The 14071-nt window shown below is 43.4% G+C and overlaps 1 protein-coding gene across 1 annotated transcript; it reads left to right on the top strand.

Moving 5' to 3' along the window:
• Positions 1-6791: 6791 nt before the first annotated feature.
• LOC120359263 lies at positions 6792-7781 on the top strand. Its single transcript, XM_039456118.1, has 2 exons — positions 6792-7086; positions 7166-7781. The coding sequence occupies exons 1-2, from the start codon at positions 7049-7051 to the stop codon at positions 7746-7748; spliced, it is 621 nt and encodes a 206-aa protein (XP_039312052.1). The 5' UTR covers positions 6792-7048; the 3' UTR covers positions 7749-7781.
• The last annotated feature ends 6290 nt before the right edge of the window (positions 7782-14071 follow it).

Here is a 14071-nt window from a genome sequence, read left to right as displayed (position 1 = left end):
GTTTATTTTCTATCATCCTTCAGTAACCATTCCTTGTCTTCCGGTCTCTGTCGATTAGATAATTTTTCATACTCATTCTTCACCCGGTCTACGACCGTTTGATATCCATCCTTTACACGGTCTTGAGTCTTTTCATAACGATCCTGAGCCGTGTGATATTTATCCGTCAACCGTTCTTGAACCGTCCGATTTTTATTTAAGAACCGTTCGAAATCATTCGTCAGTCGTTCGTACCCGTCTTTGCGACGTTCCTCCTTGCCACTCATTTTTTATTACAATGCTCGCACGTCCTTCTCAAACAGAGTCAGTCTCTCGTCTGACTCCTTTCGCGGGTACACGATTTAATTTATAATAATGCCGGCCTCACGAAGTTCCTCGATAATGGACAGCATCTCGTTGCCATGGGCGTCGTTGCCCGCTCTATATGAAGCTTCGAGTAATCGTAATCGATCCACTAGCTCGTTGGGATCGTCCCAGTGTACGTAATCGATCTTGTTATCGTTTAGTATCATAGCGCGAGGTATTCCCTTTCCGGATTTATTCTTTCTCTTTGGTGTAGATTCAATTGACATCAATGGCGCAATCACGTATTTATACTTGTATCCTCTGTTGCCCCGTATTCGACTCTGCGCGGTGAAATTTTTTCTATGTACGTTTGTAGCCAACAATATGCTCTTGTACTTTTGCAAATCATCCTCCTTATAGAGAACATCATCGGGCAATCTCTTAAAAATCAACTCGTAAAGACCGGGTGTGCCAAAGTATCGCACGCCATCGATAATAATGTTATCATTGATGTCCACGTCAAACTTTTTATTACCAAGCATCATTTCGTCCCTGTCGAGACGAACGCCATATATGGTGTCTATACTTTTCTCGGATCCACCACCGCTGAGGAACTCGCCGATGTACTTTTGACCAAGCGGACCCAAATGTTGCGACAACGTTTTTTGACCTTCCAACGTTTGCATTTGATGGTGAATAGTTGTTCCGAATGAATCGTCTGTGGTTTCGAAGACGTCCTCGAGAACCTTATTCGTTGATTTTGCCGCTCCAATCGTAGGTGTTTTCGTCGACGGTCCTGGCGATTCTATCATTGTAGAATGAAGCACAGGTGAATCCAACGCGACGTTAGAATGTTTCCTTTCTCCCGATGGTAATTTTGAATATTTGTGAGATGCTCCATCATCGTCGTCGTCTTCGTCGCTATCCCTGTGTTTTTTCTTAGTATGTTTCGACTTTTCCTCCTTGATATCCTTAACCTCTCTCTTAATCGGCTGGGATTCCTCGACAATCTGTTTCAGAGGTTCGACGATAGGCTTGAAACGTCTCTCCATCGCGATATCCTCCTCGATTTTACCGGTTTTTAGTGCGCGATGCTTCTTGCGGATAGCCTGGCTCGTCTTTTCAATTTCTTTCGCGAGTTTCTCGCGATTACGTATATTAGCCATGATGAACGTCTCTGTTCAAGGTATCGAGAACAACTAATCGTTTCGCGGTGCCGCAAACTCGTTAAATCCTCTTCTGTATCGTCCATTAGTGAGCGAGCTATCCTTGTCTATCACTAGAAATCCGTATTCGCGCTGCCAACAATCACGGCACAATGAGCAAAATTCGTCGTACGACATGTCGGTGTTCACGTGGTCATTGTAAACGTGTCTCAAGTTGGTACCATCCTGTTTAAACAGGATTAGGAGATTGGCATTATCGCGAATCAGATGTTTCGGTATCCTCGCGTACGTTTGACAAAGGTAAAAGCAGTCGACTGAAGAGTGGCGACCCATTGAAAAGTATTCTCTGATCGCATCTTGCTTATCGCACGCAACGTCGTCGAAGACGAAGATCGAATTCGGACGAGCCTCGATTGGCGGAACGACATCGCTATTATTTGAGAACGTAAAGTATCCAATTTCGTCGATCGATGTCAACAGATTTTCGAGATATCGATATTTTGGCTGCTGTAGCGACTTTGAATATACGTAAACATTCTCGAAACGTACACCGTGCGGACTCTCGAGCAGACTTATAAGAACGTTAGTCTTGCCGCACGAAGATGGGCCTGCAATTATGGCGCGGATGGTACTCGGCAGCATTTCGCCGTGTTTCCGCAACTGCGCGCTCTCCCCCATTATTCGCAATTTCTCGTCGCAGTTTGTGACGCGTATCGTACGCGACTGCCGCACGAATTTCATGTTTACAACTAAACTCGCGTGATACCTCGAGCACCTATATATAGACGCGCGAAACCTTGAAGCGCTCATTAGCGAAAAAATGTTTCTCGCGTTGTCATCTCCCTGCCATGTTCTTGATCTAAGCACTGAGCAGTTGGAGTATATACCGAAGATTGTACTTTTACGCGTGTGCGGCAACTACATTGATCATCTTTGGCCAAGACTTCCGAAACATATACAGACGGATCCTGAGGTTGGAACGTATCGTCGCTGCAACGAGCATCACAATCAGCCGTGGCAGCGGACGCACATTGACGGTCCCGCGCCGAGAATTAAGGACTGCGAGGAATGTCAGCGTCGAGCAAAGGCTGCATCGGAGGTCTGCTGAATCGAGCGATAAACGCGCTTCCTTTCGAATTACATATTCCCGGCTATCAGTTTTGCGGTCCGGGAACTCGGTTGAAGAAACGATTAGCTAGAGGCGACAGAGGCGTAAATCCATTGGACGCAGCGTGCCGCGAACACGATATTGCATACTCTCTTAGCAACGAACTCGTCGATAGACACGCGGCGGATAAGGTGCTCGCCGATAAAGCGCTGGGACGCGTCATCGCAGGAGATTCGACTATCGGCGAAAAAGCCGCCGCTGCAGCCGTTTGGACAGCGATGAAGGCCAAGACCAAGATCGGCATGGGTATGAAGGCGAAAAAGAGGAAAACAACGACAAAGAAAAAACGAATACTTCCGTCGGCGAAGCGAGGTGGTATGTTACCGATCCTGCCAATCTTGGGCGCGATTGGATCATTAGTCGGAGGAGCAGCCGGGGTAGCGAAAGCGATAAACGCCAACAAAGCCGTGCGACGCCAGCTCGAGGAGCTGCAACGCCACAATCGCGCGATGGAACAGGGTCGCGGTCTACATTTAGCTCCATATAAAGACGGACGAGGATTGTACCTGGGCCCATATAACGGTGGACGAGGTTTATCAGCGAAGAAGAAAAAAAAAACGCCGAAAAGACGATAAGAATGCCCACAGGCGTGACTACTGACGTGCAGTTGAAACAATTGGCGAGACGTATGCGCATACCGTATTTTAGAGGTGTTTTCATGCTCGATGCTTTACCGTCGAATGGCGTGCGTTTAAACGAGAGCGCCATCGTTAATCTAGACAATACCACGGGGCCTGGTACTCATTGGGTAGCGTTTGCAAAGAGGAGCAACCGCGTCAAATATTTCGATAGTTTTGGCAATCTGCGACCACCTCGAGATCTCGTGCGTTATTTCGTAAACAATGTTACGATTGAGTACAACCGAACGCCCTATCAGACATACGCTCAGAACTTCTGTGGGCAAATGTGCTTGCGTTTTCTTCAAAGAGTAAAATTTTAAAAAGATCAACGTGGTGCCGCAGACTCTCAGTGTAAGTCGAGCGCTTTCTCCGTCATGTCGTTGACACTAACGCTCAGCGGAACGAGCAGCGTTCTCGCTGCAAATTATTCACCGCCAATAGATTTGACCGATGGAGACTATGAGCTCGGTCTGACGCTCTTCGAGACTTATCACACGATACCCAACGTGAACGCCTCCAACAATAAGTTCTATTTCGGCAAGGACGACACGGAACTAACGATACCCGAAGGATCGTATGAAATACCGGCCATAAACGAATATTTGAAACGTGCAATTTCGCAGAGACGTCCACGACGCGATGCACCCAATGCGGATGGCACGATTGCCGATGCCACTGTCCGCGGCAACAACGACGATGTGGACGAGGAAGCAGCGTTCCCGATAGTGATTCGCGCAAACCATAACACGATGCGGTGCGAGATTAAATGTGCCTACAGAATAAACTTTAGCAAACCAAATAACATTGGATCGCTGCTGGGATTCTCATCGATGCGTATACTGCGACCGCGAAGATGGCACGAATCGGACGTGTCGATAAACATCATGAATGTGAACATTATACGCATAGAATGCAACTTGACCGCGGGAGCTTACAGCAATGATGCGCGAGTGCACACGATCCACGAATTTTCACCGAGCGTCGCGCCGGGATATAAAGTCAGTGAAAGACCTTCTCAAGTCATTTACTTGCCAGTGCTCATACGGAGCGTTAGTGACATCACCGTACGCGTTGTCGATCAAAACGGACGATTACTGGACTTCCGCGGGGAGGAAATCACAGTTAGGCTGCACGTTCGAAGGCGTGTGTGATGTTGGTAATAAACGGAGCCGAGCGAGCGCAGAGAGCATCATTTACCGGGCAATCGACTTTATCGGTCAATAATAGATTAGCTGAGAAGAAAAAGCTCAGCGCATCAAATGTTAAATTTTTACAATCACTGGGATTCGCGGTACGAAAATCTTAAAATGACTGATATTCTAAACGTCAGAGACGAGCCGATCTTTGACGATCGCATCGTCAAGATTGAAACCCACGCTTATTCGCCGTATGCAAACACAACGTACGGGCACAGCGATGAGATAAGAATACCCATACAACAACAAGATTTGTATACATTACCGTACGAGAGTTTCCTATACGTCGAGGGGAGAATTACGAAACAGAATAGACCTGAAGGGGCCAGCGGCGACGTGGTATTGGGAAACAATTGCGTGGCTTTTATGTTCGACGAGATAAGATACGAGTTGAACGGCGTCGAAATTGATCGTAATAGAAACGTGGGCATAACCAGCACGCTGAAAAACTATGTAACGCTGTCATCCGACAAAAGCGTGATTCTGCGAAATGCCGGCTGGGAAACGCAGATGACAACCGCTGACGGGTATTTCAATTTCTGTGTCCCGCTCTACGTGCTGTTGGGATTCTGCGAAGATTATAAACGCATAGTGATCAATGCTCGTCACGAGTTGATCTTGATACGAGCGCGCAACGATAACAATTGTCTGAAGGGTAATTCGGCGTTGGAGCCCTTTCTCGAGTTGTTTAAAATTCAGTGGCGAATGCCGCATGTGCTCTTGAGTGATATAAATAAACTTTCGATGCTGCGCACTTTGGAGAGCGGACGATATCTCAGCATGGCTTTTCGCTCGTGGGATCTTTACGAGTATCCATTATTGCAACGCACTACCAAGCATTCGTGGGCAATCAAGACCGCTACTCAGCTCGAGAAGCCGCGATACGTCATTTTCGCTATGCAAACCGGCCGAAAAAATAACATGTCTGAGGACACGAGCCGATTCGACCATTGCAATTTGACCAACGTGAAACTTTATCTGAATTCTGAATCTTATCCCTACATCGAAATGGATCTTGATTTTGCCAAAAACAAATGTGCTATTCTATACGAGATGTACGCGCGTTTCTGCAAAACCTACCTCGGATACGAGTATCTCGAGCCGAATCTCACCGTCACCAACTTTCTAAACAGAGGTCCGTTCGTAATAATTGATTGCAGTCGGCAAGTTGAATCGATTAAGAGCGCAACCGTTGACGTGCGAATAGAATTCGAAACTAAAGATAACGTGCCGGAGAACACCGGCGCGTATGCACTCATAATACACGATCGCGTGATTCAATATAACCCGTTGACAAACATTGTGCGCAAAATCACCTAATTCTGCGCATATATATATATATTATACGATACATCGACATGAACCACAGTCTTCGTTTCGACCGCGACATGTCCGTGCCGACGTTCGTGGATCTGCAAGGTTTCCCCCTTGGACGATTAAAAGGTTTCATCGTAAAAGAATTTGCGGCGTTAAGAGGGGGAAACGTTCTCGCGCATTATATCTTTGACAGTCCCCAGCCATGGGATTGGTTGATGAAATCCGAAAGATCCTGTGCTTCCTGGCTCACTGCCTGTCATCATGGACTAAGATGGGGCACCGACGGAGTGGTTCCGTATCGGAAAGCGAGACAAGTGATTACGACTGCAGTACTGGGTGCTGAAAATCCTGACGACAAGGAGATTGTGTACGTCAAAGGGCACGAGAAACGAGAATGGCTGGGAGAATTACTTCTGGACAGTCGACGAGAATACGCATACATCGAGAGCCTGGATGTGGATTACGAAGACGTGGATAATTTAAATAATCTAGATGATGCTAATACTTTTCAATGTGGACAACACCGTACGAATAGACATTGTGCTTTACAAAATGTATTCAAACTTTTCAATTGGTGGACACAATTACATGAATAAACATATGTAATATACGTTTTTGTTTTATTCCTTTCCCCTCCATTACATCGACGTTTTTCTCTATTACATCAACGTTTCTCCAACGTTTTTTCATGTTTCATTTAGCGTTTCACGTACACTATGCACGTTATGTATAACGTTTTGTTCTTGTACAACGTTGTCGCGAAAACGTGATACCGACGATGATGATGTAATTATTGGAAAGAGTGGGGAAACTATCCCCTCTCCTATACAAAAGATTCAGAAGAATAAACGTGTCGAGACATGTTCAAGGCTACCGATGAAATTGTTGGAGTGGCGGGAAACTATCCCCTCTCCTATACAAAGGATTCAGAAGAATAAACGTGTCGAGACATGTACAAGGCTACCGATGAAATTGTTGGAGTGGGGGAAACTATCCCCTCTCCTATACAAAAATGCAGAAGAATAAACGTGTCGAGACATGTACAAGGCTACCGATGAAATTGTTGGAGTGGGGGAAACTATCCCCTCTCCTATACAAAAATGCTGAAGAATAAACGTGTCGAGACATGTTCAAGGCTACCGATGAAATTGTTGAAGAGAGTGGGGGAAGTTATCCCCTCTCCATCTATACGTTTCCAATACAACATTAATAACTGCAAACATCACTATTTGGCGATCAGTATTGCATCAGTCGCTCGTTTGAACAGTTTTTGACATCGCTCTTGAAATACATACAATGGCAAACTATTACGTTCCAACCGAGGCGCGTGAAAAGTAAGTATTCTTTTGTTATACGATATAAAGACTTTACATTTTATTCATTTATTTCACTCGTATCCGTTTCTTTTTTCAGAGCGTCTTCGAATATACGATATACGCCACGTATACTGGGCAGAAGGTTTGCGCTAACATCAACTTCCTACAAATGGATTGATGTAGCGATCAACGTGGGATCTGTTTCCTGCTCCGTGGAGATATCGCTCGGCGATACACGCGGCAACCGGATTGTCCTACCATACAGAACGTGGAGAGCTCTGTTAGATAAACGTGCGGATTTCGAGCGATTCGTCCAGTCAACCGAAGCACCATCGTTACCGATTCATGACCTTACCGTACAACTCGTGAAATTGCGTGATGAAAGTATTGTTAAGTTATCTTTACTCGATGCATGTATTTACCTCAAGCCTACAACCATGCTCTTCATGTTTGAACTAGAGCACTGTGTGGAGCATGTATATTATACGCTGCATCAGAGCATTGCAACTGCGACTGAGAAATTTAAATATTTTGTAACGTTTTTGCGTCAAAACTTTGCCATGAACAAACCAGACGCGACAGAATTATTGCGCAAATCTTACGATAAGAGTTCGCAAATTGAGTGTGAATTAATAGCCTACGCTATTGATACTATTATATACGACGCATTAACTACTTAATAGAATGATTGTACACATTGTATTACATACTCAATAAAAAAAATGTGAAACGTATAAAAAAGAGTTTATCTCGTTATAAACTTTTCAAAGAGGAAGGAGGAGGGGGAGGAGACAATCATTCCTTTCAGTCCCCCAATTAACGTTATGGTGATTGCATCTCCGCATTCATTGTTATATGAAATGGTTTATTATTATTATGAAAACGATGAAAATGAGGAGGACAGACAATAACAGTGTGGCGGCGGCGGTGGCGGCGGCGGTGGCGGCGGTAAGTTCCTTTTTAAAGAAATTTTTATTTTCCTGACCGCCGATTACGCGCGCTGGCGGCAGCGGCGCGGGCGGGGCGGCGGCGGCGGGCGGCGGGCGACGGGCGGCGGGCGCGGCGGCGGCGGCGGCGGCGGCGGCGGCGGGCCCCGCGAAAATTGCCCGCGGGCGGCGGTGGGCCCCGCGGAAATTGCCCGCGGGCGGCGGTGGGCCCCGCGGAAATCGCCGCGGAGAACCGCCGTGAAATCGCCGCGGAGGAGCGCCGCGAAATCGCCGCGAAATACGCCGCGGAAAACCGCCGCGGAAACCGCCGCAAAATACGCCGCGGAAAACCGCCGCGGTATTTTAAAAATACATGCCGGTTCAAAGCCATGGGATTCCTCTCTCTCCCCAACATCATCCTCGGCGGTACATACCGCTCTGCCGCGCGACTTACCCCCACCTTTCAATCCCACCTCTAGATCAGTGGGTGACACCACCCTCTGCATCTTGAGGATCACCACCCACTCCCTGTATCATTCCCCGGACCGCGGGCTGACTCCCACGCGCGGGTCAGTTCAGCGGGCTGATCCCCACCTCCCAAGTTAGGTCTCGGGGGTCACCACCCACTCCCTGTATCATTCCCGGGTAGGACCGCGGGCTGACTACCACGCGCGGGTCAGTTCAGCGGGCTGACCCCCACCTCCCACGTCAGACCCTGCGGGTCACCACCCACTCCGCGGTACGTACCGCAGGTACCCCCCGCGCCTACATTCCCCCCTCGCCAATCACCACCCCCTAATTGCTCCCGAATTAGAACCGGCATAGACTTACTACTGTCGGGGTTGGGAATCGGGGAAGGATAAAAGGCGTTATCCTTACCTTCATAAAAAATATAATACTCTATGATTGTAAATAATCACATCCAGGCTGCAAGCAGATTATTTTCGAACTTGCTTAACGTTAGGTTACTTGTTTACGAAACTTTTAACCGCAAAAAGTTATACGGGATTAATGAGTGATAATAAGCGATTAATGAAAATTACTGTACCATCCAAATATAGCGGCGGCTAATGAGAGACTATATATTGGGGAATAAAATATTTAGCAATACAAGATTACATAAAAATGTTATAGGGGATTATATACGATTATTTGTTTTTAGGGACTTATTTTTATTATAAAATAATGACGTCAAAAATCTTTATTTGGCTAGTTCGGTAAGATTATTACCGAATTATTCTTTTAATTATCGTGCAAGAATTATTTAATCAGGCAATCGGAGGATTGCGGCAATTAGTTAACATGACGTCAATATTGTTTGTCACGGTTCAATCAGTTAGTTCTGACTAGCTACCGTGAGAAAATGTTTTACATTTTAAATATCATAGTGAGGTTAATTTAAATCTTTTAGGATTGAGGTTTAAATTTGTTGATATTAAAATGTAATTGACTTTATCTTAATTTTGTTAAACGTGTCTTTACGACATTTAAAACAGTTTTGCGTCAAAAGTTTTGAAAAATGATGAAAAATAAGGAAAAATGACAAGACGGCACAATAGATAACGATTCATTTGCAATTTGGTCTGGAAATTTCAATAGTTATGTTTCTGATGCAGATCAACGCGTGTTCGATGTTTTCTAACGTAAAATACGTGAGATATCGCATAGATAAGGATTCATTTGAAATTTGCTCTGGGAACTTTAAAAGTTACGTTTCTGATGCAGAGGAACGCTTGTTCGACGCGTTTTCACGTAAAACACGTCAGATATCGCATAAATAACGATTCATTTGCAATTCGCTCTAGGCACTTCAAAAGTTTTGTTTCTGTTGCAGGACAACGCTTGTTCGAAGATTTCTAACGTAAAACACGTGAGATATCGCATAGATAACGATTCATTTGCAATTCGAGCTGGGAAGACCAATAGTTTCGTTTCTGTTGCAGATCAATGCTTGTCCGATGGTTCCTAAGGTAAAACACGTGAGATGTCGCATAGATAACGATTCCTTTGCAATTCGCGTTGGGAACTTCAATAGTTTCGTTTCTGATGCAGATCCACTCTTGTTCGATGGTTTCTAACGTAAAACACGTAAGATATCGCATAGATAACGATTCATTTGCAATTCGCGCTGGGAACTTCAATAATTTCGTTTCTGAAGCTGATCAACGCTTGTTCGATGAGTTTTAACGTAAAATACGTGAAGTATCGCATAGATAACGCTTCATTTGCAATTCGCGCTGGGAACTTCAATAGTTTCGTTTCTGACGCAGATCAATGAATGTTCGACACGTTTTAACGTAAAACACGTGAAATATTGCATAGATAACGATTCATTTGCAATTCGCGCTGGGAACTTCAATACATACGTTCCTAATGCAGATCAACACTTTTTCAACGCGTTTTAACGTAAAACACGTAAGATATATCATAGATAACTATTCATTTGTAATTCGCGCTGGAAACATCAATAGTTTCGGTTCTGATGCAGATCAACGTTTGCTCGACGTGTTTTAACGCGTGAGATATTGCACAGATAACAATTCATTTGCAATTCGCGGTGGAAACTTTAAAAGTTTATTTTTTGATGCAGATCAACGCTTGTTTAAAGCGTTTTAATCTAAAACACGTGAGATATCGCATAGGTAACGATTTATTTGTAATTCGCGCTGGGAACTTCATTACATTCGTTTTTTATGCAGATCAACACTTGTTCGACGGGTTTTAATGTAAAACACGTGAGATATCGCATAAATAACGACTCATTTGTATTTCGCGCTGGGAACTTCAATAGATTCGTTTCTGATGCAGATCAACGCTTTTTCGACGCCTTTTAACGTAAAGCACGTGAGATATCGCATAGATAACGATTCATTTGCAATTCGCGCTGGGAACTTCAATACATTCGTTTCTGATGCAGATCAAAACTTGTCCGACGCGTTCTAACGTAAAACACGTGAGATATCACATAGATAACGATTCATTTGCAATTCGCGCTGGGTACTTCAATTGTTTCGTTTCTGAAGCAGATCAATGAATGTTCGATGCGTTTTAACGTAAAACACGTGAGATATTGCATATATAACGATTCATTTGCAATTCGCCCTGTGAACTTTAATAGTTTTGTTTTTGAAGCAGATCAACGCTTGTTTGACGCGTTTTAACGAAAAACACGTGAGATATCGCATAGATAACGATTCATTTGCTATTCGCCCTGGGAAATTCAATAGTTAATTTTTTATGCAGATCAACGCTTGTTTGACGCGTATTAACGTAAAACACGTGAGATATCGCATAGATAACAATTCATTTGCAATTCGCCCAGGGAACATCAATAGTTTAGTTTTTGATGCAGATCAACGCTTTTTCGACGCGTTTTAACGTAAGACACGTGAGATATTACATAAAAAACGATTCATTTGCAATTCGCGCTGGAAATTTTAATACTTTCGTTTCTGAAGCAGATCAACGTTTGTTCGATTCGTTTTAACATAAAACACGTGAGATATCCCATAGATAACGATTCGTTTGCAATTCACCCTGGGAACTTCAATAGTTTTGTTTCTGATGCAGATCAACACTTGTTCGACGCGTTTTAACGTAAAACACGTGAGATATCGCATAGATAACGATTCATTTGTAATTCTGCTGGGAACTTCAATAGTTTCGTTTCTTAAACAGATCAACGCTTGTTCGACGAGTTTTAACGTAAATCACGTGAGACATCGCATAGATAACGTTTGATCTCGCGTCACTTCCTCCGCATTGTTCAAACGTCGCACATAATCCTCAAAAGTGATACACTTCGCAACTATATTTTTCTTAACACCCTTAATTTTTTTCATATCATTTTTGCCAATCACTTGCAAAGCATACATTTTTGCTTTTAATTCTACATATTCACTTATGATTGCACCAGCATTTTTGTCTTTCATCAAGCCCGGCACCATTTTATTAACGCGCGGCATTCCATACACATTACCTCGGGGTAATCGCTTGTATCAAACCTCGCGATATCACGTTTCATGTTCTCATAAATATCGTCACATTCCACATGATATAACAAACTATCCATATCAGTATGCGTAAGTTTAGATTTGTCAGCATAAGTAGACAACATGTAATTATAGTGAAATTTGTATAAACGTATCTTAGATATATCTAAAATACACATTCCTACATATATTCGTTTATACATTTTCATTTCAAGCCTCCGTAACTCAGCAGCCATTAAGTCCTCGGAAAGTACACTTCTACTATGGAAATTAGGCTTTGATATCAACGTCTCTGCACCAAATCGCCCATCCCATAGAGTAACAAGACGAATATCAACATGATTACGCACATTTTCCATTGTTTTCCCAAACACTGCGTTATTCATCAATTTGTACAGATTTCTTTCAAAATCCTTAACCGCACGATTTCTCAATACCGTATTAAGATCAATATATCCACGCAGCCACGTTGACTGACGAAATCCTAAAATTCGGTAGACCTTTTTCAATACCATACCGTGCTCTAAACATTGCTGTAAATTACGGTAATGAATTACGTAACGCTCTTTATCGTAAAGAATAGCAAGAAGTTTGTCAACCTTCCTACCAGGAGGCTTCTCTCGCGTCGGGCAAAACGGAAGATCCTTGTGACTGTCATGAATTTCTTCCGGATACCCAAGATCGACCTCGAGAATATATCCAACGTCCGATTCGCGAGTCACTGATTCTAGCTTAAACCAATCAACATCAATCCATTTAAAATCAGTATACGGTAGAGGTTTACTCATCGCCCATCCGTAAAGATTATTTATATCGTAATACATTAGATACGTTGACGGTAAATTTGGTTCATACATCGGCGCATATTTGTTATTAACTTTTGCATACCTGTTCGAACACTGACTCAATCCTCCACGCACACCACGTTTCACAAATAACAACACATCAATATCAGTCAGCAATTCAAATCGTATACCAGTATATCTTATCATGGCGTCCCACGTATATCCCGGTAATGTGTAATAATGAGCTGGATCCAATCCGTAACTATCCAAACAAGTCCCGCAAAAATTCTCAAATACATCAGCTAAAAGCAATACATCAGTCTTGAGATACAAATCACTATACTCGCCAATAGTCCGAATGTTAAAACGTTGCCACACATCTAACGCGTGACGATAATCCCCTATAATCACTTTCAGATACGACCTCGCGAGTCAACGAACTATAAAATGATTGATGCGACGGTAAACGAGTTTCCATCAACCGATTAAAACTATCAACATACTCATATGGAAATACACCTTTGCGCGTAAGCAAATCAAAATCGGTCGCACTTAAATAGTGAAATTGAGAGCGTGTTATTCTCAATTTACTTTTATCGACATACGACATCAATTTTTCTAAACTAGCACTGAGAAATTTGAACGGGTCAACAAATCGTAATTTCATATTATTTGTTCCCCATCTATTGGAACCAGTATCTTTTACATTCTTCGTAAACAATATATATTTTTCCTTCGTCAGCGGCAACAACTCAACTTGACCCTCAAAAATATTCGCTACATCTTTAACGATAAAATGCGCATCATATCCCGTCAAATTGTGGAAAAAAATTGGAATAACATAGGACACTTTATAATTCACATTGCATCTTGCATGAGCCGGCCCCAGTCAAATGGCAATGATCACGTACGCGTTTATCTCCCTTTTCAAACCGTTTTTTACATATATGAGTGCGTCGCATTCCAAAACACATACCAATCCTCGGACGTAAACGATGGCATTTTTACATTCGAGAGAAATAACTTTTTTGCGCAATGCGCCAATTTGTGCAACTCTTTAACAAACCACGACACACACTCCTCGCCACAATACGCTCTGTATACCGATAACTCCGGGCGTTCACTACTTACATAATATTCTATACTAAACGGTTTATGACATTGATAAGCACCCCTGACCGAAGCAATATCATCCTCATCATCTCCGTTCTCGTCGCAATCATCATTATCGCAATCCTCGCTACATCCTGCATCATTATCGTCCTTCTTCTTCCTTTTTTCCAGTATACATTCCAAATCA

The sequence above is a fragment of the Solenopsis invicta genome, chromosome 12 (genome assembly GCF_016802725.1).
Source record: "Solenopsis invicta isolate M01_SB chromosome 12, UNIL_Sinv_3.0, whole genome shotgun sequence".
In the NCBI taxonomy this organism is placed as follows: Eukaryota; Metazoa; Arthropoda; class Insecta; order Hymenoptera; family Formicidae; genus Solenopsis; species Solenopsis invicta.
The sequence above is the reverse complement of the archived record's forward strand: the minus strand, read 5'-3'. Positions and strand labels throughout refer to the sequence as shown.

Coding starts and splice junctions, on each gene's coding strand:
- LOC120359263 (XM_039456118.1), top strand. CDS start 7,049: ATGGCAAACTATTACGTTCCAACCGAGGCGCGTGAAAA. Junction 7,087..7,165: donor CCAACCGAGGCGCGTGAAAA/GTAAGTATTCTT, acceptor TTCTTTTTTCAG/AGCGTCTTCGAATATACGAT.